This window comes from Zootoca vivipara, chromosome 3 (assembly GCF_965207765.1).
Source record: "Zootoca vivipara chromosome 3, rZooViv2.hap1.1, whole genome shotgun sequence".
Classification (NCBI taxonomy): domain Eukaryota; kingdom Metazoa; phylum Chordata; class Lepidosauria; order Squamata; family Lacertidae; genus Zootoca; species Zootoca vivipara.
The window spans coordinates 29,837,954-29,865,482 of NC_142586.1; the positions used below are offsets into that span (position 1 = coordinate 29,837,954).

At 39.6% G+C, this 27,529-nt stretch overlaps 2 protein-coding genes across 6 annotated transcripts in view; one reads left to right on the forward strand and one right to left on the reverse strand.

Annotated features, from left to right (window-relative positions):
• Nucleotides 1-553, reverse strand: part of CILK1 (ciliogenesis associated kinase 1) — a 29,027-nt gene extending 28,474 nt beyond the window's left edge. The window contains exon 1 of the mRNA XM_088665751.1: nucleotides 135-553. The gene's annotated coding sequence lies outside the window, so the exon portion shown is untranslated. The remainder of the gene's footprint in view (nucleotides 1-134) is intronic.
• On the forward strand, nucleotides 512-21,512 carry FBXO9 (F-box protein 9). 5 transcript variants are annotated; one of them, XM_088665754.1, is made up of 15 exons: nucleotides 661-1,048; nucleotides 2,168-2,227; nucleotides 2,890-2,967; nucleotides 4,125-4,283; nucleotides 4,696-4,776; nucleotides 5,546-5,603; nucleotides 11,079-11,178; nucleotides 13,401-13,531; nucleotides 14,424-14,538; nucleotides 16,267-16,385; nucleotides 16,863-16,953; nucleotides 17,658-17,753; nucleotides 18,030-18,123; nucleotides 19,343-19,497; nucleotides 20,378-20,954. In XM_088665754.1, the coding sequence occupies exons 1-15, from the start codon at nucleotides 1,046-1,048 to the stop codon at nucleotides 20,484-20,486; spliced, it is 1,449 nt and encodes a 482-aa protein (XP_088521880.1). In that variant the 5' UTR covers nucleotides 661-1,045; the 3' UTR covers nucleotides 20,487-20,954. The 5 variants fall into 5 exon arrangements, with proteins under 5 accessions (XP_034965693.1, XP_034965694.1, XP_034965696.1 ...); XM_035109802.3 differs by lacking the exon at nucleotides 4,696-4,776 and having other exon boundaries at nucleotides 512-1,048; nucleotides 20,378-21,512; XM_035109803.3 differs by lacking the exons at nucleotides 2,168-2,227; nucleotides 4,696-4,776 and having other exon boundaries at nucleotides 599-1,048; nucleotides 20,378-21,512.
• Nucleotides 21,513-27,529: the final 6,017 nt, after the last annotated feature.

A 27,529-nucleotide genomic window follows, 5' to 3' on the forward strand; every position in this document is an offset into this window, starting at 1 on the left:
AGGAAAATGAGAGTATCCCTAAACATTTTTAGGGGGGGGGGAGCAATAGGAAACGGGAGTAGCTCGGGTGGTGGGAAGGCAATTGGAGATTGGCAAACACTTGTCGCTTAGGCTGCCTTCCTTTCGCCACTTACCAGGCAAGGAAGTGCTACCGAGGCCCCTGGGATTTGCTTGTGGGCCATACTTAGGTCACGCACGTTACTCAGTTTAAGGGGAGAGCGAAAGGCTTGAAACCACACAAAGCCCAAATCGTTGCTTTGGTTTACAACTTGACACCCACCCCCCAACACCCCCGTGTGCTTAAACGGCCCTCAACTACCAGGAACTACAATCCCCATCGCACACCACGGAGAGACGTGTCTGAAAGCCACATCCCAGCCAATCACCGCCCAGCTGAATGCTTAAAGAGCGCTTTCGCAGCTCCCGGCATACACTGCGCCGTCTACACTTCCCGGCAGGGAGGACACAGTAACGGAAGACAAAAAAAAAAACCGTTAGAGCACTGCCTTCTGGGTACAGTAGGTCCTTCCTCTTCGCCACACCCACCCGCTCTGGTTCAGCGTCCCGAGTGGGAGGAGGGGAAAGGAGCCCTTCCTTCCGGGTTTGCGCGCGTGCGCACAGCGGCGTCCCATCTGGCACCGCGCGCCTCGTCTGCTACGCGGCTCAGTTGGTGACACTCGCTCGCGCGCTTGCTTGCCTGCCTGCGACTCACTCTCGCTCGCTCTCCTTGAGAAAATGGCTGCCGTACGCCGCGCTCGCAGTGACTCCCGCTGCGTGGTCCGCTTCTCCGACCGAGAACTCTACTAAATTCCCTTCCCGGCTTGTTTAACCGCTCGTTAGAGGAGGGGGTGAAGAAAACTTTAAAAACCAGAAATTATTAAAGGCCCAAAAGTCGGGGCCCGCGGCTGCCGGTCGCCAGCGAGGCTCGCGAAGAACCAGCCGAAGAGGCCGCTCGCGCCTTAAAACAGCCACAGCGCCCGCAGCCGCGCGAGAACGACCGTTGGACGGGCGGACGGCCTGGGGTAGGAACTGCCTCGGCCTCAGCATGGTAAGGGAGGGGGGCGTTGGCGGCGCGTGACGGGGGAGGGGCACGTTGGGGCAGAACGCGCCTCCCTCCTCCCTGCCTGCTTTTCGTCCCGTGTGCAGACCCTCCCAGGTGTCAGGGGCCGTCCCGGATTTACAGAAGCCATCCCGGTTTCTGACTTAATCCCGGGATTCTGACTTGATCCAGCAGCCCTGTTGTCATTGGGAGAAATGTAGGAGGGAAAATTCTTAGTTCTCCCCAGTGACCCATCATGTTTGAAGTCCGGGGCAGATTATACGAGCACAGAGATGCAAAATTAAGCATATGACCGCTGTTATTTTGTGTGCGTGTGCGCGCATGTATATGCACATTTATGCATATTAATATGTGCATATATGCATATAGAGGTACATATATGGAATTACTGTGTATACAAACATACAGGGAGCAGCCTTGAATGCCCACAGAACTCGAGGAAGATCGTATATGAAACAGTAGTGGAAACATTAGCATTAAGATATTTTTAGAATGTTTAATCTGTTATTTGAGCCACTTTGAAAGCACTTTGGTCCCAAAATTTGAATCTGTTCATTGGATGGGTCTAGTTGAAGCTATCAAGAATGAGCCATTTCCTGAGCTGGGTGTGGTGTTGCACATCAGTTATGCCAGTAAGTTGCATATGAACCTGCTTTTGAGCAGGTTGCAATTAAGATTTTTCTTAGTTTTAGGATCCCACTAGTTCCTGTCAAGAACTAGTTTCAAAAATCTTGATTCTGTGCTTTCTTGTGAGTGTGGCTGAAGGGCTCTGTGAAAGGAAGTAGGAGACTTTCATGAAATGGTTTTTTTATTTTTCCACCTTCAGCTCTTTGTTGCAGCCGCTACACTAATTCCATAAACACAATCTATTTTCATGTTTATTTATCCAAGCCTTGATGTTCTTGATACTGTTCGGGGTTGAGCCTTAGTGTTGCTGTTTTTTAAATGGATGAATGACTTCATTTTGGTTTATATTTTATATTATTTATTTTGTTGTTTTAAACTGCCCTATGTTTTCATCTGGAGCAAATTGAGTATAAGACTGGAACAGATTAAGTACAGTAATACTTCATGCATGGTCTGATAAGGTTTTGTATTTGCATGCAGGATTGTACGTCAAGTTACTGTGACTCCGGTGTTTGTTCATCACTGCTTTATACAAATGAGGTGAATATAAAATTCTTTACCTAGAATGCCACATAGTTAAATTTTCACTTGAAAAGTTCTTGTTTCAGAGCTTAGCTACACATGTCTTAGTTCTAATAGTAAATAATAGTATTTGTACGCTTACCTTTTCTTCCAAAAGTTAGTTTATCTTAGGAAACATATCTTTAAATGTTTTTTAAATGTTTTTGGTTGTCTTCTGCAAGGCTGTGTAAATGGTTTTATGTCTCCTGTTTTATGTTTTTCTTTTTATTGATCTGTTGCATGAAGATATCTCGTTTTAAAAATAGCTACAGGTGTTATCTTTCAGAAGACAGTTCAACCATCGAGCATGATCTAAAGTTAGTAAACAATCCCATTAGTAAACTATCCAATTAATATTCATCTCATTAGTATGAAGCAGTGGTGAACAAACCCCAGAGTTGCAATGACATAGAATCCTGCATGCATGCATTTATTATTATTATTATTATAAGATTAATAATATTTAATAATTTCAGAAGGTATACTTTGAGTATGAATAGTGGCTCATCTATAACATCTGCTAAAAATTCTGTATGATTTTAGATTACGTGTTTTGTAGGAGAAGAACAAATTATGGGACAATACTAATTTCATTTAAAATGTGACTTTAAATACTAATTTCATGTGATTTATTCTCTCAGGCAGAAGGTGAAGAAGATTGTCACTCTGACATGGTAAGAGCAGATGACAATGAACGGTCTGGGGAAGCAAATCTTCAGGTATGTATGCTATTGTATTTTAGGGCATGGACTCGCCTGCTTAATTTAGTTCTTTGGTCCGTGTATTTTTCCCCCTTTCGTTGGTACACTTGTTCCAATCAGCACTTTAGAGCCAATGTATATGAATGCTTTGAACAGATAGGTAATTTGATAACGTGCCTCGTTTGTTTCTTTGGATTGAAAAGTTTTAAGGATTTTATTGTGCTAAAATATTCATAAAGATAGGTAATTCCAGAGGCAGTAGAAGTAAGTTCTATCTGTGGATAAGAAATACTTCACAATCTGAGGGAGCACATTAATTCATACAAAATGCTGTAATTCCTGGCTTCTTTCTAACTTCCAAGCTTTAAAATACTGACACGGTGTATATTGGTCACTCTTTGAAGAATGAGCTATACAGTATAGTAAGCTCTTTCTGCAAATAGACTTTTCCTTCAGGGTATTATCTTTTTTGTGTAGACTGAGACATCTTGGCATCTTATTGTGACACCTGCCACATACTTATCCGAAGGATTTGAAGAATGTTGCAACTCTTAGTTTTCTTACAATAAATAGGAAATGGGACAGCTTATAATTCAGCAGCAATAATGATTGAGGAATTCACTTCATTTTTCAGCAAGTTAAATGATCCAGCACAATTACTTTCACAAAATGAAAATATCCCAAAATAGTTCTTCACCATATTTACTTAGAAACTGGCTTGGAAAATAATTGAAATTCATTAATAATTATGACCTTGCAATCTTGTTCAGAAAGCACTTGCTGAGATGGCTTAACTATAGGAAATAGTTTGTTTAGACGATTGTCAGAACCCATTTATTGGCATTCCATGTTTTTTGTGATGTTTCAGTTGCACTGGGTTTGACAAGATGTACCAGAACCTATTTTGCTTGTTTCCAAACTTGCAAATTTGTCCTGGGAAGGCACACAGCAAAGTGATTCTTTCTCACATAGAGACTCTAGAATTAGTAGCTATGAATACACTAAAATTCAGCAGCAAAATGTCAGTTACTGACTGGAATAAATAATACCTTCAATTTTTTTAAAAAATAAAATACCAAGAATCATTTGCTTCATTAAATGGAAGAAATTATCTAAATATCTTGCACTTGTAGACACGTCTACCCATATACTGGATTTAGTTTCTGGATTTCTAGGCAGAGCTCCAGATGTTCAGAGCACAGTGGATGTTTGAACTTACCCCAGGGGTGAGCTCTACGGGTTTGGAAGTTCGATCCCGCAGAACGTCGGCAAGAGGGCCTTCAGTAAAGGCTGTAGATACCAAAGGAAAGCTGGAACTAGCAAAAGAGGAAAAGGTAAAGAACTTGAGCTTCTTATCTTCAGTGAGCTAATGGAATGCAATCTCCACGGGCTAAGCACTTAAAAAGCATGGGCTACTTTTTCTATTTCTGTTCTTAACGCTGTGCCATCTCTCCCTACTTTCTCATTCCGTTTCATCTTCTGAATTAACAGAATACAGTATGGAGGTATTACCCTTAAAGCTGGGAAATACAGAAAGATGCTTTATAATATTTATTTGGAAGATGTTGCTCTGAGTTCCTAAAATGCTTGTCTGGATCCAAGTTCAATGAAGGAAAGGGACCGGCCATGTTTAGTGTAGATACTGTAAATTAGTAAGATGATGGGGACAAATTTTGATTAGGATAGATAAATTAACAAGATAAAAATGACAAAAATCCTACTAATTTAACTTGCATGTGTAAATAGGAAGAATTCATAACAGAAGGAAGATGCATGTCAAAACCGAAAATGATGAAGAACTTGATTCACCTCAATCACTTTTTTCTAGTAAGCTAGACAGCTTTTCTTTTGAAGGAAAGTGGAATAACTATCTGCCTTTCCCATTTCTTTTTTCCTGTGTCTTTTTCATTTGGTGCTCTAGGAAATTTTGGAGCAAATTTTATTTATGAAAAATAACACGTCTTGGAAAAACTTGCTCTTTCACTGATTTGTGTGTTCTGTTCTTAATTGCAAGACTTGGCAGAAATATTGCAGCTGTAATGTGCTCTGACAACTGTGCTTTCTCTCACAACTGCCTTAGACATCACTTTTGGAAATCATCCCGCAGGTGCTTTCTTGCTTAATATGTCACAGATTTTTGCTCTAGGTGTAGAATCTACAAGGAGTTACTTTTTTTTTTCCAACAGATGCTAGCCATCATGATAGTATCAAATCATAATTTTATCTCACTCTTGGAAAAACTGCTGTAAAGATCCACAATGGCACATCCTCTTGTGGTCATTGTATTGAGATATTTTCAGATGAGTGGAATTATTGCCAGTTTCAGAACTAGATGGACAATTTAATTGTAAAACTGCAAAACAAATAGTAGAAGTAGAATGGTATTGCGAGGTGACGAAAGTTTAAGGTTAAGAAAATAACCTATCACAAACACAATCCATTTATTTAAATTTAGTTAGACAAGAAAAACTTCACTTTTGTGTGTCTTAATTTTATATTTAATGCTGATAAAACATGCCATATTTTATAATTGAGTAGTAATTTTATTTGGCTTGCTGGCAAGGAACTCTTAAACAATTGACTAATTTTTGTACAGGCAAGAGAACTGTTCCTGAAAGCAGTGGAACAAGAACAAAATGGGGCTCTTTATGAAGGTAATCTAATATTTGTGTTTTAATATTTATACAGTAAATTTCTGGATCTTAACTGTTGCATATGAACTGAATTCATAGGCTGCTGTGGGCAAAAACTACTATTTGTACAGTAATTGTTGGGAGGAAAGAAAATTGTGAACACAGCTGAGAGCTAGGCAGTTTTGTTTTCTCATCTGCTGATTATGAATCCTGTTGCAAAAGCGAAGGACCACTAACTACAGTTCAGATGACCAGGGGCCTCCAGTGCCTTGGCTAGAACATTGATTTTGACTTGGGTGAACCATGTTAAATGCCCTGCTCAGTCATTAATTTAATTAGGTAGCCTTAGGGTGAGGGAAGAGATGTCTCAATACCCTACCTCACAGGGGTGTTGTGAGGATTAATAAATGATTCTGAAGCCCTTTTCTTTTTAAGAACTTTTAAGCTTAACTGACACTTTCATTTTGAAGTATGTATTGGAATATATAGAACTTGTTGCTACGTTTTTCTATTAGAACTGCACGTGTGAATTGACAAGTACTCCTTGACAGAAAATTATTAATTGTCAGGAGCCTTGTTCCTTTACTTGGGAAGGATTCTAAATCCAAGAATGTCTCAACTGTGGTGTGCTAACATGCCACCATGATATAAAGTACTGAATTTGGTTATATTTAGAAACTCAACATTGTCTGTGTCAGGTGCTATTGACACTGTTGAGCTTTCATAGCTAAGCAAGCTTTCCCACATGCAAATTCACCTTTGAGTGTCTTGATATCCAATTGGCACAAAGTGATGTCTAATTTGACTTGAATAAGATTTCTCTTAAGGATCCCTCTCTTCACTTTTATTGTTCAGTGTGAAACAGATTTTTACCAGCATTCTGATTCAAGAAGTAGTCTTGACATATAGAATAGGCAGTAGTGGGTGGTCTTTGAGGATCTTGCTAAACTTAACCGGAACAAAATAGCATACTATTCTATTTGTTGAGGGTAGTTCTTATCTCTAGTTTTCTGAGGCTTTGATATTGAAAAACACAAATCAGCTTCTGTCCCAGTTTCCATGCTTATTAAATTCCATTTTTAAAAAGAACCTTAAAATAGTTGCTTTGCTTTGAAACATGCTGCTTGTGTGAATTGCTGTAGGAAGTTATGCTTTTATATAAAAATGTTCATACTCAAGAATGACTTCTAATGATCCTAACATTGATATTCCTGTCAAAGAAGAACATTAGGCTACAACCTTATGCCCACTTACGTGTGAGTAAAACTCTTAAAGTTTTACTGTGTCCAGAGTAAATATACATAGAGTTGCACTGTTTGTATACCCTTTAAAATACAATAGAATATTGTCTTTGTTCAGTTGGGATGCTGCACTAATATGTAATACTGCTAGAACAGTAGCCATATACCAATACCACATTATAAAAAGAAAGCAACTTGCCCCGTATAATAAAATTTTATCCAGTTTCAGTGACGTGCTAAGACTGTATTAGGCTGTGCTGCATTTGCTGCATAAGACTTTGCAACTTCACATATTTCAGCCTCATCTATTTTGGTTTCTACACTCCAGGTTAGTTCACCTGAGTCTTGTTGGTTCTGTGATATTAACCCTTCTTGTCTTTTAAATAAAAAACTTTATAAAATGCTTGTGTGTGAATAACTTGGTATTTCTGCAAAATGGGACAGAGTGATGATTGGAGAAAGTGCATTTATTACTAGAAGATGCACTGGAACAATATGTACCATTCTATAAAAGAGAGATTGATGAGATGCACCTATACCATAAACATATGGTAGAGTGCCAGTCCTTACAATACAGTCTCAACACAGAAGGTTCCTGGAAGGGAAGCATAATCTTTAAGAGATGCTCACAAAAATGATCTCTTTAATTGCTGCAACTCTGATGATATCCATAGCACCCTTTTGTAGGACACTCCGTGAGTCATGACTTGCACACTATATCCTTTTTCATGTATCATACAGCCTCTTTCATGTTATAACAACTTTTATGTACGGGACATTGCATGTCAATAGGCCTTTATAAGCCAGCATGGTTAAGAATGTTGAGAGACTTGGCCATTCATCCATGAAGTTCACCAGGTGACCTTGGGCCAGTCACAGTCTCTCATCCTAACCTACCTCATAGGGATGTTGTGAGACTAAAATGGAGAGGAGGAGAACCTTGCAACCCAAGTTCCTTGGATAGGAGGTGGGATATATATGCAATAGGCAGCACACTTAGAGTTCATCTGATGAATTCCAAGGACCTAAGTATAAAACGAAACAGATTTTACACCTGTTGCTGGTAGTGGGAGAATAATAGGCGGCCTGCAGGCCTCAAACCCTTCTTCCCAAACTTAGGCTATCAAGGACCATGGCAAGGAAGCCACCTGATAGCAGAAGCCTAATCATTCATTGGTTGTCGTAAGGGATTATGGGAAATAATTCAATATGGATTGAACTGGGAAGCATTGGTGAAGTATGTTTTCTCATGATTCCCAATAGCGTTGGAGGAGTGTGTAGCTTTAACTGCTTATGTTTTTCTTTCCCCGTCTAGATTTTGGAAAGAGTGTGGAAGGGTTATTATTATTAAGTTTACATACTGCCCTATACCCACAGGTCTCAGGGCAGTTCACATTGTATTGAACCCCCTCCTAAATTGATCCTGGGTTTTTGGGGTGGGGTTTGGGACTTGGACATGGCTAAACTGAAAAAGTTCATTTGTTAACTGCCCCATTATAAAATCACTGCTGCTGTTACCATTTAAAATAAATAAATGAATACCATATCAGTCCTAGCATTTACTAAATGACCTGGTTAAAAAAGTAATAAATTTTATAAAAGTTACAATAAATTAAGCTAGACCTTAAGATGCTATATTACTCAGTAAGAATAATATGAGAAAGATGCTAATGGAGCTACCATTCTAAGACGGGGATCCTAACTGATTGATCAAGAAATAAATTACCTTGAAATCAATGGGATTTGATATCATAGAATCTAGTGTAACGCCCTGCAATGCAGGAATATGCAGCTTTCCCATACAGGGATCGAACCTGCAATCTTTGCCTTATCAGTACCATGCTTTAACCAATAAAGCATAGTTATAATCTAGCTGCATTTGATCCATTCCCCTCGTTCAAACAGAAGGTTAAGAAGTGAGAATAAGAGTACATAATTTTCACTGACATGTTGAGACATCGACTGTACTTCCCTTTTACAGTCAGTAAGGCCCCATCTGCACTATAGATTTAAAGTCATACTAAATCATTCTAAGCAGTCATAACATCCCCCAAAGAATCTTGGGAACTGTGGTTAAGGGCACTTAAGAGTAGTTGTTGTTGTTTAGTCGTGTCCGACTCTTCGTGACCCCATGGACCCTAGCACGCCAGGCTCTCCTGTCTTCCACTGCCTCCCGCAGTTTGGCCAAACTCATGTTGGTAGCTTCGAGAACACTTGTTAGGAAACCCCTATTCCCTTCAAAGAGCTAGTTTCCAGAGTAATTTAGCAATCTGTCCCTCATCCCATGACTGTTTAAAGTGATGTGACGCTGCTTTAAATGTACTGTATAGTGCAGATTATTATTGAATTTATGCCCTAGTCTTTCCACAGAGCCCAAGGCTGCAAAGAAATAAACCATTTAAAAACAAATGAATCACTGTGAAACAGATTTAACCATTGCAAAAATGATTACCATTTTAAAAAAAAACCTGAAATCTGTTGCAGCGAAAAATATTCTAAAAGCAGTTAAAACATTCTTCCGTTCAGTGATCTTAGGGTTTCCAGGAACAGTATTCTTCAGACAGCAAGAGCCTTGTAAACTGGAACGTTTTCAAGTTCCTTCTGCAGGTTAATAATGATGGAGACTGTCACTAGGAAGTCATTCAACAACTCAATAACTACCATTGCAAAGGATGTCTTAATGGGTCAGTGCCAACTGGCCAACCCAACAAGATGTCACAGGATATATATATGAGGCCTAGATGAAATTTATAAAGACTAACCTGTGTTCTGCAGAGGATTAACACCTGACTCCCATCAGCCGCAGCTAGAATGATCAGTGGGCTGGAATGATGGGAGTTGTAGTTCACTAGCTTCTGGAGCGCCATAGGTTCCCTGTCCCTGTTCTTACTGGTGGCTCCCAAGTGCTGTTTTTTGTTTTTTAGGATAGTCACATAGTAAGTAACCAACATACATTGAAGAACTGGTGGATTTATACAGGTTTCAAGAAACACTATTATCTAATATGAGCAAAAATAGGCCTTGTGGTGAAAAATGCTTTCAGTGTCTATTTGCTGATGGTACCCACACCCAGGCCTGCCTCTGTACCCTAGAATCTTCACTCCATCCAAGCACCGCTTATGTATAGATGCTATACATTGGCCATGGACATATTGCATACCTGCAACTTTTAAGGGGGACGGCCAACTTATCTGCCCATCTTGTAATGCGTTTCTATGCACAAACCATGTTTCACCTATTTTGCTTGTTTTCCAAAGACTTGGTTGTTTTTGCAAAGCTGCTACTGTGTGTTACAAACTGCAAACTTCTTGAGTTTGAAAAGCGGTTAGGGTTAGGGTCCCTCTTAGACCTGTAGGACTAGTTACATGGTTCTTTGGGTTTTTTCCATTGATGTCAGTTAAAAATGATAGCTGAACATGCACTAGTGCATTGATTAATAGTGTGAGGTAGCCTTCCCTAGGAAGTTACAGTTGCCAGGGGAATTGTTTCTCCTCTCTGGTCTCCCATTTCACCTTATTCCAGATCTTGACTGGACCAGAAAAAATAAGGGCACAGCGCCTATTCCTGACTGATAGAAGGCAACACGCTGACATTTTAATCTTTGGTTGATTGTGAGTACTTTTATAGGTCCTTAGACAGTTTTAATGATTCAGGGGTTCAGCTTTAAGGTCTTTGTTGGTGTTAGAAGTGTATACAGTCGTACCTTGGTTTTCGAAGAGCTTAGTTCACGAACAACTTGGAACTCGAACACCGCAAACCTAGAAGTAGGTGTTCCAGTTTGCAAACTTTGCCTCAGAAGCCGAACATCCGCTGCGGCTTCTGATTGGCTGCAGGATGCTCCTGCAGCCAATCAGAAGCCACACCTTGGTTTCCGAACGTTTCAGAAGTTGAATGGACTTCCGGAATGCATTCTGTTCGAAAACCAAGGTACAATTGTATGAATTTATTTAGTGCATGGGAATAGACTGTCCCCAAGATGTGTTTTACACACTGCTTATTTCATGGTAACCATTCATGATAATGAACTTGGATTGATGCATTTATTTTACAGAAACAAATATTGATCTTGGTCAACCTCTCCTACTGCCTCCTGGTATTTTATGAGTGCTCGGGGGGGGGGGTGCAAACCTTTGGAGCAGTTTTTTCAGCCTTGTTAGATACAGCCTTCTGAGAGATGTGCAATAAGCACACTTTTCATGCAGATGCTCAGTAAAGTAAGTGCAGTTCATTTAAGTATACATTACTTTATTTTTAGCTATTAAGTTCTATCGTCTGGCTATGCAACTGGTCCCAGATATTGAGTTTAAGATCACCTACACCCGATCTCCAGATGGTGACAGTATTGGGAAAAGCTAGTAAGTATAATATATTTATTATTTTGAAAGCTTAAGGTGCTGATGAGGGAATATGCCGAATAGCTGCAATTCTCAACGCTTAAACCCTAGTCCTATGTAGTGAGATGTGCCTAAGTGCTCTGAAACCAGTAGGTTGAAATACACCTAACTACAGAGGGTTAAGCTGCTACTAGAGAGAATTTCTTATCAAACTCAGTAAGACATTTACATGTCTGAGTAAACGTGTAAAATCACTCTGTAAAGTTCCAAGTCTATGCACAGTTGCTGCTACCAAGTGCCATTGAAAGAAATATAATTTTGCAGTGTTTTGGACATGATTGGATCATTTTAATCCTTCATGCTAAAGGATCTCCAAAGGTGTCATATAATGTATCTTTAAACAAAAGAATTTACAAATATATTTTTCATACAAATACAACAGCCATCACCCACATTTGCACATTGTGATAAACCAAGGTTTATCAGCATGAGCCTGAGGTTCCTTATGGCTTGTGCCCATCACAAAAAAACCATTGTTTATTGTAAACAAAAAAAATTGTTTTTTCCTTTTCTTTTTTAATGCCAAGACATAAATTAACTGAAAATCTGGTGTGTGTTTTTAGCCTTTATTTAGATCTCATTTATTGTTCTTCTGAAGTATTCTGCAAGGTTGTGCACTGTGCACACTTACCTTAGATCAAAGTTTATTTTTATTTTTGTTTTATTTATTAAATTTTGTAGTCACTTTATTTTGCTCAAGGCAACTTGTAACCAAACAAACAACAATCCCACATAGTTACATTGAAACAAAAATTAGAAGCCAAATGATAAGTTGAGAGTCCAAGAGGGCATAGAATTCACAAACAGTTTGTATTTATCATTCTAACATGTTTTCTGTGACGTATCTAGGGTTCAAACTGCACCTGATACATAGACAGGTGTGATATAATCCAGTGACTCTCTTTAATAAAATCAGAAAAAAAAACACTTCAGGACAGTTGCATTACGGAAGTAGGGGTGGTAGTTTATATGTTCTTTACGTGCTTTTTCCTGATCCAACTGAAATACCTCTTCCCACCCCCAATTTCTAAATACATGTTTACGCGCATCTGTCAATTCAGGGCAAGAAAACTTGAAATGGAGCAATCTTGAACAGAGATTTCTGATCTCAGTTGCTCTTCTGGAAGCATTTTGTCTGCTTTTTCCAAGAGCTGTACTGATAAATATTATGTGCCTCAGTTTTTTAATGTCCATGGTCATGATTTTCCACACATTTCATTAGTAAGCATAGTCTGTACAAGGAATGCATATTTGTTATTTCATATGCAAGAAATCCTGTTTAAGTTTGCACAGTACAACCCTGTGTTTGTTTACTCAAAACATAAATTTCACTGAGTTTGATGCAGCTTGACCCCAAATCAGTGTGCAATCTTAAGAGTCAATCTTCATGGAAGTACAGTATGTTCCATTGAGCTCAATTGTACTTACATCTAAGTACTGTAGATAGGTGTAGGTTTGAGCTGTATCATAATAGTTCCCAGAATTAAGAGCCTGTCTGGAAATTTACTTAGAAAAATATAGAATAGTATTGGTGAAAAACCCTCATTTAAATTGGCAAGTATGAATATTGGTGACAGAAACCAATACTGTAAAGGTTGTTTCTAGAATATGATGTAAATAGGAAAGACATCACCTTCAGGAACAAGGCTGAAATTCTATATATACACGCATGGAAGTAAATTAATTGAAATTAATAGGTTCAGCATAAACATGGTTAAGGTATTGTCAGGGGGCCTTCCTAAAGGGAGCCGCCTCCCCTCTTGCTGACCAGCACTTCGCCCAGTGAGAGCAGCAGCAGTGGGTCAGGTGAGGGGAATCGGGAAGTGAGCGGGACGGAGATGTCAGGGCTCAGCGATGTGGGAGAGCCCCTGCGCCACCAGGACCAAGAGGTGGAGGGGAGCAGGCAGCCCCTTCCGGGCCCGAGTTAAGACGTGCCACCAAACGTAAGGTCGGGAGGAGGCGTTTCAGGGTGCCCAAACATGCTGGTCCCGTAGCCGGAAATGTCCACTCCCAGATTCTGCGAGCGACTGAGAGGTCATGTTTTTTGGCTATCTGCATTGTAAATACTATGCACAATAAAACTCTTAAAGACAGAGCAGACTCGGACGTTGTTACTCAAGAGTAGCCACAACAACACCCTTACAGGTATGATAATCTAATCTCTTTATGCTTCCTCTTTCTAGCATTGAAGATAATGAGAATGATAGCAAGGTGGCTGACCTCCTGTCCTACTTTCAACAGCAATTTACTCTTCAGGAATCATCCATCAAACTGTGTCAGCCTGAGCTTGATATGAATCAAACTCATATCTCAGGTAAGGGAAGTTTTCATATTGAAATAGTGTGCAGAGCAAAAAGGTAGACATGGGTTTTCATTTGAGCCTGGCCTAGTTATCACTGAAGTGGTAAACCTGTGTCTGGACTGCCCTTCGTTGTTATAATTTGTTTACAGTTATTTTTTAATCCTACCTTTTGTTTTTGCATTTAATTTCATAGGCTTTCTGACCCAAGTGATTGGAGGCCTATTTGTAAAGGCCATGATCTGCTGCTTGTTAGTAGTCGCTGTAAGAACTTACACTGCCATCTTTTTCTTTCTGGTTTTAAGAATCGTATCCCTTTAAATAACACTGTAAAGACTTCTTGCTTGGTTGTATTCTTGATAGTTACTTATTCTTTCTCCTTGTATGGTGGTGATAGTATGTGATACATCCAATACAGCTGTCATCAGAAGAAAAGAGTTGACTTTATAGATCAGGCTTCCTCAACCTCGGCTCTACAGATGTTTTGAGACTACAATTCCCATCATCCCTGACCACTGGTCCTGCTAGCTAGGGATCATGGGTGTTGCAGGCCAAAAACATCTGGAGGGCTGAGGTTGAGGAAGCCTGTTATAGATGCTGAAATTCTTTGTTGCAGGTGATAAGAGGGCTGCATGCTTCATGTACACTGTTGACATGCAGAATCATTACTTTTAACTTCCTTAGAGATATAAGCAGTCTCTGGAGAAACAACTGTTTGGAATTAACACACTATGCTTAATGTAGCTAAAGATAGTTATATATTTATATCTTTATTAAAATATAGTACAATTCTAAATCAACAGCGAATGATTCTTAGACACATCCAAAGAACCACTTATTTTGGAAGTAACTAAAATAGGCTTGGGGTAATTATATATAATTACTATTTATCTATTTTTTTCCAAAGTGTTGCCAATGGAGCTGATGATGTATATTTTTCGATGGGTGGTTTCCAGTGATCTGGACCTGAGGTCTTTAGAACAGTTATCATTGGTCTGCAGAGGTTTCTACATTTGTGCCAGGTACAAACACAACTATCATTTAAGAAACCTATCATAGTTTAGTAGTCTAGATTAAATTGGGGTTGGGTATTTGACTGGTTAAAAATATTTGGTAAATTGACTGGGCAAAAGATCAAGTATTTTTAAAGCATGTGTTTATTATATAGTGTCACCTCCCTCACACATAAATTAATTCCAGGACAATATACATAGAAATGGAAAATTTCAGAAACATTATAACTATTAGAGCAACAAATAATATATTTTAATCAAAAACAGAGTTTAAACTTGTGCTAAGTACAAAAACAGACTAAGAACTTACTGTGAAAGCATGAAATTTACTTCTTTAAAAATGGTAATAATTTGTTATAGTGTTAACAGTGCTTGCTAAGGGCTCTGTAATGATTGATTCATGGATTAGTTCTTTCTTTGACCTTTATCTTGGAATAAAAATAGGAGAGGAGTATTGGTTTGTGTTTGCTTGTTTTTGTCATATATTTTGTGCTTTTATGTTGTGAACTGCCCTGGGATTTGTGGATGAGGGGCGCTATACAAATTTAGTAATAATAATAAAAAATAAAGCAAAATAACAGCAACTCAGAAAAACAAAAGCCATATTTTAAAGGTAGTTTTGCTAAGTATAGAGCAGACCAGTTTATTGTCACATTCAGCTTCCTGTTTCCTGCAACGAACAAGATGAGAGTAGTGACTAGTCCTAGATTGCCAGCTATTTGAATTTATAGGAGATGGCCAGCAGGAGAAACTGTGCTTTTGTGTTTGCCCCCGTTTGAAGTATGAAGTGACAGGGATCACTCTGTTGCCTGCTTGCTCTGTGGTATGTTGCCCTGCTGCCTTCTACCCTGAAGTTCTCCATCCTTTCTATTTTGCATTGGATTTAGCAGTTCTTTTCTGCAATGCACATGTGAGCCAAATGACTCTCAATGCCAACAGTAGCAGCTGCCTATTCTGACAGCCCAACCAACCAGGAAGAACATGAACAGAACAGTCTTTGATTTACAGAGGGGGTGGGGGAGAGAGGAGGCCAACCAGCTCCATTGTTTATTTAAATTATTTACAGATTTGTTTATGTATTTGGGGGGCAAACAGGGAAGGGAGATAAATAGTGAAAATCGTTGCCTGTCCTTACAATACCTCCTTTGGGGGTGGGGATGAGGAGGATCCAAAAAAGTGGACCACTTCACTGCTTATGGCAAAGGTGCCACTTGTGACTATTAGCAAATTTAGGGGATTTTTCCCTCCAGCATGAACCTGGCTGCTGACATTCTTGTTATTTCTTCTGGGGTGGTTGGCTCTCCTGCTTTGCAGGTCTTAAGACTTAAGGTGCAACTGGGGCTGTCCCATCTAGCTCCCATTCTGGTTTGTGCTGCATTGTCCCCCAGTAGTCATGAATCTTACACCTCTCAAAAAACACACACGCAGCAACAACCCACACCACTGCTCTTTTACCTCTGAGCAGGTGGAACTTCCTAATCACAACCCTATGCAAGTTTACTCATAAGTAAGTCCCACAGTGTTCTTTGAGGCTTATTCCCAGGTAATGTGTGTAGGGTTCATTTTACCAAACTTTAGTCAAACAGGCTTTGTTACTGTGGGGAAAATACAGGTCAACAAATATAAACTGTAGCATAAATGCCATTTATAAATAGTCTCTTCTCATCACAGCCAAATACATCCCTGTATTTTCAATTTCCTTGTGTTTCCTTATGTCCTATGCTTTTCTTTTACTAGGGACCCTGAAATCTGGCGGCAGGCTTGTTTGAAGGTTTGGGGCAGGACCTGTAACAAATTTGTTCCTTATACCTCATGGAGGGAAATGTTTTTGGAAAGACCTAGAGTTCGATTTGATGGTAAGGCAATGATTAACCAAGAAAAGCAGCACTTAAGACAATTGCAGCAGCATTTTCTCTCTTATTTAAATATATCTCAGTGTAATATATTAGCTGCTCAGTTACTGATATGTGAAGTGTTTTGAGTGTTAGTTTGCCCAGGCGTTAAATGACTGATAAAACTGAAATGGTTGAGTTGGTGTGACTATATCCCATGCTTGCTGCATTGACCTCATGCCACTAGATTAACAACAACTGTGTTGCAATGGATAGGACTGCAGCATGTAAATTAAGAAGAGAAAGTTGAGGATCACTATGTGACCTCTATATTGGAGATCCAATGGATTTCAAAGAGGTTGTTTAATGGAATAATATAATTGAAAGTTTTAAAAAAATTATCACTTTATAAGCATGAATCATTTAAGAACTCAGTGGGTCATTGTTCATAAATTTATGGATGATTATATCTCTCTCTTTTTTTTACTTCCTATTCGATAGGCGTATACATTAGCAAGACAACATACATACGTCAAGGAGAACAGTCTCTTGATGGCTTCTATAGGGCATGGCACCAAGTGGACTATTACAGGTACAACTGCTTCTTCGTGCAGTTCAGCTTGGTTATTCTTAATATTAATAACTGGAGCAGATAAGACCCTAACTTGACAAATAATGCTCATGTATAATTTCGTAAGGATTAAGGTCTTCATAGTTCTATTTTCAGTGGTGCTCCACATATTTGGAAACCACTGAAAATCACTTGGACTCAGTATTTCACATTGTGAACCCTTCCATGTTTCTCAAACTATGAGCATACAGAGCATTAACTGCTCTTGGATATGACACCCCAGTGCTAAATCTTCACACTGATACCCCTGCTGCTGCTGCTGCTATAGCTCCAGTAGCACCATTGAATCTCTGGGATTGTGAAATTATGGGGACCTTTGCTTTTCTGCTGCATTCCCTCACCAAGAGCCAAAACATTGTATGGTGAGCCTCTTTCTGGTCTCAAGACTCTCACATCCCCAAACAGGGAACATTTGGGAGCAGTCTGTCGTTACATAACAAACTATTTGAAATAGGAGGTCAGACAACTTATGGTGGTCCTGCACAGACATTTGTATGCAGCTACAAGCCCCTTGCAGCATAATCACCTGTTTTTAAGTAGGAAAAATGTAAACATATATGGGAACTTGGTTTAAGTTGTATTTCTTTGTTTTGTTTTCAAATTTACGTGTTTTTACACAAGGAAAATCATCATCCTTCCCGGGTTAATGTTGCTTAATTTTGTAGGTACATGAGATTCTTCCCAGATGGCCAAGTAATGATGCTAACAACTCCGGAAGAACCTCAGTCTATTGTTCCTCGTTTACGAACTAAAAACACAAGGTGTGTTAAGTTTATGTATCACAGAATTTTATTTGTCATGCATTAAAAGGATTGGCGCCTTATCTTTTAATTAAGGGGGATGTCAGGATTTAAAGTAAGGTGTGAGCACTAAAATACTGTACCATTAACATTCAGGGACAAACTAAAATACAAATTAAGTGGTTTGAGAGTTGCAGCCCCAAGTTGTCACTTAAAGAGAGGAAAGCAGTATCTGTGAAGTATTGTCAGCTCTTTGAGAAGTATATTTTAATGGAATCTTTTCCTTCTAAACCTTAGAACGGATGCAATCCTGCTTGGCCATTATCGCCTTTCCCAGGATACGGACAATCAAACCAAAGTATTTGCTGTAATGACAAAGAAGAAGGAAGAGGTACATATGAAACAAAATGCTAGAGGACTGAGACATTGGTTAAGATAGCAGGAAAGCAGTAAATGCTTTGTATTGCTCTCTTTAACACAATTTCTTAGTAGAAAAGAAGCTATCAGCCTTGTTCCCAGCATTGCTTGGAAATTCCAAGACACACAGAAAAAAATCAGTGCACTTTTGATAAAATCGGCCTGCCATCTTGATTCAAAATGTTATCAAACTTTATCTAAACATAGACAAAAACCTGCTTCTTAATCTCAAGAACCGTTATGTGAAATTCGGTTACAATATCTTAAGAGGTATCAAGATGCATAGGGAACAGATAGACAAAAAACTTTTCAAAATAAATAGAAGATACATACACCTCCCAAATACTTCCACAAAGGCCCTCAATTTCCTTTTTAAAACCCATAAATTTAGGGGTTTTTTTGTTATTGCTATGCTAGGCTGCCTTCTGGTATCACCTAATTACCAATTACTTAAAATGCTATTTAAATGTAGACGGGGTTAAAAAACAAATTGTAATCTGTTTTCAGGGAGATAAATGAAAAGGGTTGGGCAAATACATGGTTTCTGCTCATGCCTTTGGTTTATGCCTCATTTGTGATCTCTGTGTTCTCGCTGCTGCTCTGAACCAAATAATTAATGATTGTTAGCTGCGGGTTTAGGGGGAGGAATGTGGGCTTAAGGGCAAGAAATAGTAGATCAGAATTTTAGTGGGCAGGGAGAAAGAGAAAGTGGTCAAGGATCAGTTGAAGTCAGGTGGAGGTAAGACTTTATGGGAGGTAAGCTGAAGGCAGCAGAGGTGCCGAGAAGGACCTTGTTTCCTCTGTTTGTCTTTCTCCAGTAATTGTTTTTGCACGCCTCCGCTGCTATGTTTTTAATAGGAGCTTTTTATTGTAAGTCTGGTTTTTAGATACTTTGATCTTTATAAGCTGTTTAAATATAAAGAGCATCCATTTTTCTGTAAAATAAATTTTGGGTGATGATTTTTCACCCAGAAAGCCTTCTGTTGCTTACAGTTTCTCAGTTCTGACCATCATGTTGTGATTCTTTTATGATAATGATCGCTTTTCATTTATAGAACCTACATATTTTCACAAATGGAAATATACAGGCAGTGTCATTTCTTTGGCAGCCTTAATTCTGATTTTCAGCTTTGGCAACTATCTTTAATGCTACTTATTCTTGACAGCACTATATTGTTTCTATTTCCATGTAGAAACCAATTGACTACCACAAGTACAGATATTTCTGTCGTGTCCCTGTGCAAGAAACTGACCACAGCTTTCATGTAGGGCTACAGCTGTGTTCCAGTGGCCGCCAGAGATTCAACAAGCTTGTTTGGATTCATCACTCTTGTCACATTACTTACAAGTAAGTTTTTGGATACAAAAGGGAGAGGAAAGAATACTGTTTGGTTGGGATTGATAACAGAGAGTAGTCAGTCCTTCTGTCCCACTCCTCATGTTTGGTGCCTGGAGGAGGTGAGGATGCAGTGCCCCTCCATCAGCCTCCAGCAGTGTGGAAGAGTGGTGATGGTGGGGGCTTTGCCATGGTGGAGCCCCTAGGGATGGTCCTAGAGCAATCTGTGGGACAGGGGGAGGAATTGCTAAAAATTGCCTTTGTGCCCAATCCACTGATGGGTGCATTAGTGAAAGAAAAACAATTTGATTTCCTTCACTACAAGAATTTGTAAATAGATGAGGCTTGGTACAGTCAACTCAGTCCTTAAGATGGGGAAGATGCTTTGCTTGTGTTGCCCTGCATTAATCCATGCTTCAGGAATGCACAACAGGGTCATCTTGGTAGTGGCACCTGGTTTTGGAGATGCCATTCCCTTGAAGATAAATTTGTTCTCTTAACTATATACAGTATTCAGATGTCAGCTGAAGATACGTTTGCTTCCCCAGGCTTTTACAAATTGAGATTAAATCATTTTAATGCTTAACAGTTGCAGGGTTTTGTTTTTTGTAAATCGTAATGGTTCAAATAATTATTTGCTTTATGAGGTGGCATTACTCAGCACCTCGTGAGATTACTGGAATTCTTACTCCACCCCACCCCCACCCCGGGCATTTACAAGGTGTTGGCCCACATGGCTTTCAGATTCATTTTTGCAACTATAAGCTGCAGCCATAAGTTACAGAAATGTAATGAAATGAAATCTTAAGATTTTGGGGAGCTGAATTTTTTCTTCAGTACCATTTTCTGCAGTATTGCAGGGTCTAATGTGTTTCTGTAATATCTTTTATAGGTCTACTGGTGAAACAGCAGTCTCTTCTTTTGACATCGACAAGATGTACACCCCTTTGTTCTTTGCACGAGTGAAGAGCTTTACTGCATTTTCAGAAAGACCTCTCTAAGAAGGTCACATCTCTTACTCTTGCATGAAAAATTACAGCAAACAGCACTTAAGTTATAAATGTGTGTATATATATACATATATATATATATATATGAATTTTATTTTAAAAATGGGGGATCTTTTTGAAAGATATATACTGGAAATAATTTGATTTAGGGTGGCAGGGTTATTTTATTGGTTCTGGAGTCAAGTTTACACATTATTTTAAACTTGTTTATGTTGTGAAAAGACTTTGATAACATAAAAGGCATTTTTGCCATGTCATTTTATGAGCAAATTTATAAGCTGTTCTCTTTCCAGCGTAAGGCTTCATCTGCCTATGCACCTTAAGTTCAGGAATCGTTATAAACTACTGCTGTACATAAGACATGGTGTGCGTGCATTGGGGGAAGGCTCAAAATGTGAAGAAATTGTCCTACATCTGTGTGTGGCCTACACAAATGTAAAATAAATGTTTACTTTGAAATACATGTATTTGGGTTGCCTTTCAAGAAGAGACATTGACTTTGTTGTAAGCTGAAGCCTTACAAAAAAAAATAAGCAAGGGAAGCAAAGTTTAGAAGTTCAGCTTCAGTTGTTGCTATCTGTTTTGGCATCTCGTTGTTTCAACAACTAGTAGTTATTGCATTGCAAGGGGTAGAAGATGAGAGAAAAGTCACATTGGGGAACTGACTGCCTCTCTCTTCTTCTTGATCCAGGAAAGGATTTCAAGAAAGCAATGTGGAGCACTGAACTTGAAAAGTGCATTGTTTGAATTATGTTATGCAAATGAGAATAGGGCTGTACTCAAGTACATTTGTCTTTTCTTTGTTTAACCCTTCACCTAACTGCTAAGAATACTGCACACCCCTTGGGTGTTTTGTCACACTAAACTTGATTTTTTTGCTTTTGGGGACTCCCATAGATGTTCAGGTACTGTGTGCTGCTTCTCCTGCGTATGTACTTTGGGAGTTGAATGCAACTGCTGTATGATGCTTATCATAAATATGTACTTACAAAAATAAAACTAAAGTTTCTAAATGTTTTTCTTCTCCCAGTTTGTTAAATTTATTTATTTACATTCGAGCACATCCCTTTAAAATGCCGATTTACTGTATATTATTGATCATAGGTTTCTCCCAGGAACTTCAGAACAATATGCTTGTTTTTGCTGTCATTTTATCCACACAGCATCCCTATGAAGTAAGTTACACAAGAAGGATGTTTTATTGAAGGCCACCCAGTGATCTTCATTGTTGAGGCAAGATTTGAACTCAAGTCTCTGTAGCCTATATACCGTGTTTTTATTCAGTACACCAGACAGGCTTTGTAAAATAAAACAAATTGCTAGTTTATAGGACAAAGCATAGGGCTATGGTTCATAGCTACGAGGCAGAATCTCAAAATATTTTATACAGTAAAATTAAATGCATTCTTTACTAACGTTTTGGGGGATCACAGCCTAAACATGGAGACAATGGCTTGGGTCCCCAGATGTCTTGTGCTGATGTCTTGTGCTGTTTTCAAAAGTGCTTTGCTATGCTGTTGTGGAAGACTTTTTGAGAAGAATAAGTCCAAAGTCCCTCTGGATACAGTAAGTCTGCTTAGATCTGGATTCTAGCAGTATTTTGAATTCAATTGCTAGAGTTGTAAGGTCCAATTATATGACTGCAAATACAGGTTTTTTTTCTTTAAACATAAATTGCCAGTGCACTTTTGAACTCTTGAGTAAATTGACACAACTTACATTCACACATCTGCAATCTCCGTTCAAGGAGAAGTGCTCAGGGTCAGTTTTTTTGACCCATCCTCACATTCAAACCAAGCAGACAGAAGTATTTGCTCAGACTGGGGGGGGAGTCACTGTATTTTTTAACAATGTTTTGCTCTCTTGGTTGTTAATTTAGAACCAATTTCATGACAAAGGGAAATGTATCCCTGTTAATTCTCCTTGACTTCTCAGCGGCTTTCAATATTATCGACTATGGTAACCCTTCTGGAGCAACTGCAAGTTTCGGGCACTGACACCACTTTGAGGTGGTTCTGCTCCTGCTTGGACGTTTCAAGAAGGTGATGCCCTTCTGCCCCATGAAGCCTTCAATGTGGGGGTTCCTCAGGGTTCGAGTTTATCACCTCTGCTGTTTAACACCTACATAAACCCACTGAGTGACGTTATCTAGAGGTTTGGAGTACGTTGTCAGCAATATGCTGATGAGACAAAGTTCTACTTTACATCTGTAGGTGAGGCAGTGGATGTGATGGACCGTTGTTTTGCCTCAATCATGGGTTGGATGAGAGCCAACCAATTCAAGCTCAGTCCATATAAAGCTTAGGCACTGATAATGGAATGAAATGAAATGAATGGGGTTACACTTTCTCTGAAGGAGCGGGTGCACAGCTTGTGGGTACTTCTGCATCCTTTGCTGTCACTTGAGGCTCAGGTGGCCTCAGTGACACTGAGTGCCTTTCATCAGCTTCAGTTGGTGGTCCTGCTACACCCCTGTCTGGACAGGGATAGCCTGTTATTTATGCTCAGGTAACCTCTAGGCTGGGACCCAGGTGGCGCTGTGGTTAAACCACTGAGCCTAGGGCTTGCTGATCAGAAGGTCGGCGGTTCGAATCCCTGTGACGGGGTGAGCTCCCGTTGCTCGGTCCCAGCTCCTGCCAACCTAGCAGTTCGAAAGCACGTCAAAATGCAAGTAGATAAATAGGAACCACTACAGCGGGAAGGTAAACGGCGTTTCCATGTGCTGCTCTGGTTCACCAGAAGCGGCTTTGTCATGTTGGCCACATGACCTGGAAGCTATACGCCGGCTCCCTCGGCCAATAATGCGAGATGAGCGCGCAACTCCAGAGTCGGTCACGACTGGACCTAATGGTCAGGGGTCCCTTTTACCTAACCTCTAGGCTAGATTACTGCAATGTGAAGACTGGAAATTCCAGCTGGTGCAGAATTCTGTGCCAGGATGCTCACCAGAACAAGAAAGTTTAAACATGCTACATCAATCCTGGCCCAACTGGCAATCAAAGTGAAATCAGATCAATTCTACACAGTGTGTTATAAAAACACACCTGTTCTAAAGAAGAAATTTGAAGCACTTGAGTTGTACAAATGTATTCCTTTAAAGTGGAGCGTTTTAATTGTGCATGAGTGGAACTGACTTCTGCTCATGCAATGGGACTCCTCCTTTTCCTCCCCCAGCCACTCCTTACATGTCCCCAAAACAGGCAGGTTGGGGCATTTTCTAGAGTAGATTTTGTAAGAAAGAATGGAGAAGGAAGTCCTGTCTGTTCATACATTGGATTCCACCCTAAAAGTAAACATGGCATTTGGAAGTAGGCTTTCTTAACGTTCAAGAATAATAGTAGTGGCACTCATCTGTTTTCATTGCATAAGCTGAAGAACTTGAAAAAGCAAGCAAGTAGACCAGTCTTTGAAAAGGGATCATAATAGGATATAATGTGTATTTACCATTTAATAGTGTTTTCTAGCACGTTGCCCTTGGGATAAGTCTGGTTCTCTCTGATGATAAAATAACTCATTGTGCAATACCTTATCTGGAGGAAATAAACCAATAAATGCTGTGCTGTAGAATTTATTGTTGCATTGAGAATGCAGCCACAGGGCTGTTAACTATGCCCTGATTAAGCTTTTTATCGTGGGAAATTGCCCTGGAAAATTGTGATTTATTTTTATGGATATATATTTGCTAGGTTGCAAAAAAGAACAACTTCAAGCTACTGTATAATTTAAAAGGCGTCCTTGTAAGCTGTACACAATGTGGAACATACTAGGCTTACTTGAAAATTATAGGGCACTGTTCATCAATTAGTTTTGATAGCAGGCCATAGTGACAAGGGAATAGGAAGTCCGTGCTCCACACCTCCATTGTTTGGATGGACCTGCTCAATGCATCTCAATATTCCAGGGTTTGCCCTTCCACACCCTCCTTTGATAGGACCAGTTGAACTCCTGACTAAAAGGCTGCCAGTTCCTGATCCTTGTTTTAGACTTGAGGCAGATAAAGCCTGCCAGAAAGAATTTTGGTATACCCAGTCACAGACAAGGTATCTACTGAATGACGGAAGGGCTACAGGATAAGAAAATGAATGAAGGGTCTATGAAGAGAACTAAGAAGCTTCATTTACAACTATGGACTCAGCTACATTAGTAAAGAAACAACGATTTGCATGCGCTATAAACATGCAACACCAGGTGGGGCCAGAGAGCAGGAAAAAAACTATATGCATTTTCCCATAGGGTTTTTTATTGAATTTTGTTATAACTGTCTAATTTCTGACTTATTTATAGAGGGTTTCCCCCCCCTGTGTGTAGATCCTCCCTATGTCATAGACCAGAAAAATCAAAGCTTTTCCACAAAGTTTTGGCTTTGTGAAGATTCCAACCTTAAGACGTGTTTTTACTGATGAAGAATCTACCGCCAACATTCAAGGTATAAAAGGTGGTGGTTCGTATGTGAAAAGGAACACCTTCCAAGATCAGCCACTGTATCCCTGCCATGACAAGTGGATTATACAACACAAAGTATGACAAGTGCTGCCCCCAAGGCAGCAGTGATAATGGTGTAGCCAGTGTTGCATAATAGAGTGTTGGACTGGGAGACCAGGGTTCAAATCCCCACTCAGCCATGAAGTTCACCAGTTGACTTTGGGCCATTAGCCATTAGCTGTGTTCATCCAGCAGTATGAACCAAAAATAGTTTTATTCAACGTTACATGGGGCAAAAAGAGAGTTTTCTAAGGAAAAACTCTAGATTTCCATCTCACTCCCAAACCACAAGTATTTGGCAAAGTGCCCCATTTAGGTAGGTGATTTTTGCTAAGCCCTTAACACTTTGTGGGTGACGTTAAAAGGAACCTTAAAAAGAGTTACGGGGGGGGGGGCAACAGGATGTTTTCCAGAAGCTGTAGACTACAATTCCCATCATCTCTGACAATTGTCTATGCTGTCTGGGGCTAGTAGGAATTGTAGTTCCAGACACTGTTGGCTGCTCCTGCAACGGAGGATCTGTTTTTAAAAACAAAGCCCACGTATTAGGGAAATAAAACAAGAAGCTTAAAATAGAATGTTGTCAAAAGGAAAATGCAAGTTTTGGAAGATTAAAATAGTTTCCTAAAAGAGGGCAGAGAGGAGGCCTGATGGAAATACTGTATAAAGGAAAAGAGTATAAGGAGCTACAATAGAGAGAGCACCCCAAAGGAGAAATGGCACAAGGAAATGGAAATTTAGAGAGAGAGAAAGGTATTTGATTAACAGACAGAATGAGGAGGAAGAATAGTGAACAAGCACGTGGCAAAATCGGAGAGAGGCTTTGTCATTCAAAGAAGTTTGAGTACAGTCAGCAGATAAAGGTGATGGAAAGAAACGAGGTGTAGGGTGATTGTTGTTGTTGTTGTTGTTTAGTCGTTTAGTCGTGTCCGACTCTTCGTGACCCCATGGACCATAGCACGCCAGGCACTCCTGTCTTGCACTGCCTCCCGCAGTTTGGTCAAACTCATGTTCGTAGCTTCGAGAACACTGTCCAACCATCTTGTCCTCTCTCGTCCCCTTCTCCTAGTGCCCTCAATCTTTCCCAACATCAGGGTCTTTTCCAAGGATTCTTCTCTTCTCATGAGGTGGCCAAAGTATTGGAGCCTCAGCTTCACGATCTGTCCTTCCAGGGAGCACTCAGGGCTGATTTCCTTAAGAATGGATAGGTTTGATCTTCTAGCAGTCCATGGGACTCTCAAGAGTCTCCTCCAGCACCATAATTCAAAGGGTGATTAAAGAGTGAAAATGGCATAAACAGAAGAGCTGAAAATAGAGGCCATGCATATGAACAAAGAGACTGGAAGACTAGCAAGCAAAACAGGGGCACAGATGTGTTTGGGTGTCATAGAGGAGCTGTTTTGTCTTGAACGTTGAGTCTCTTTTAACCTGAGATATAAATGGAAATACTTCTTCCTTGCCACTAGGTGGCAGTTGATGATTTGAATATCTTGTTTATTGGCTCACTGAAAATGGAAGACTTATTTTTGTCTCTGGTGGCTGACATCGACATTTAACGTGGAATTGCCTCCTTGGTTCAGTCACATCAAACAGAGCACACACCACCACCACCCAGTGGGTTTTACCTGTGGGTCTTTTCTCAGGCTGCGGAAAGCGTAACCCCCCCCCCCAAAGAAAGGAAGAGCAATGTCATTTCCATAGCTGTAAATGACACAAGCGAATAATGGGAAATGTTTTTCAATACCCCAGCACAAAAGGGATTTTTGGAAAGCTCTGCAAATCATGCTTGTGTGTGTGTGAAATTAGCAGAATTTCAATTGTTGGGTGGGCATTATATTTTAAATCTATCGAGGGGGCGAGGGAAACAGCAGAATCAGAGTACAGTGGTACCTCGGTTTAAGTACACAATTGGTTCTGAAAGTCTGTACTTAACCTGAAGCGAACTTTCCCATTGAAAGTAATGGAAAGTGGATTAATCCGTTCCAGACGGTCCGTGGAGTACTTAAACTGAAGCATACTTAACCTGAAGCAAACGGGTATTGCAATTTAAGTTGGATTTAAGTTGAATATATGAATTTAATTTTCAAGTTATATCCTTATTGTCAGTATTGTTCTATTTTGATTTTTTTTATTATATATGATTTTTTATGTTATTATTATTATTTCAAGTGTGTGTATGTGTTTATGTACGTGTTTATCTTAATTTGAATTTCAATAAAGTTTATTTTAAAAAAAAGAACTTTCCCATTGAAAGTACCGTAATGGAAAGTGGATTAATCCATTACAGACGGTCCGTGGAGAACTTAAACTGAAGCATACTTAACCTGAAGCGAACTTTCCCATTGAAAGTAATGGAAAGTGGATTAATCCATTCCAGACGGGTCCGCGGAGTACTCAACCTGAAGCGTACTTAACCCGAAGTATGAGTGTAATTGGTTCTGGAAGTCCGTACTTAACCTGAAGCGTACTTAACCTGAAGCGAACTTTCCCATTGAAAGTAATGGAAAGTGGATTAATCCGTTCCAGACGGGTCTGCAGAGCACTTAAACTGA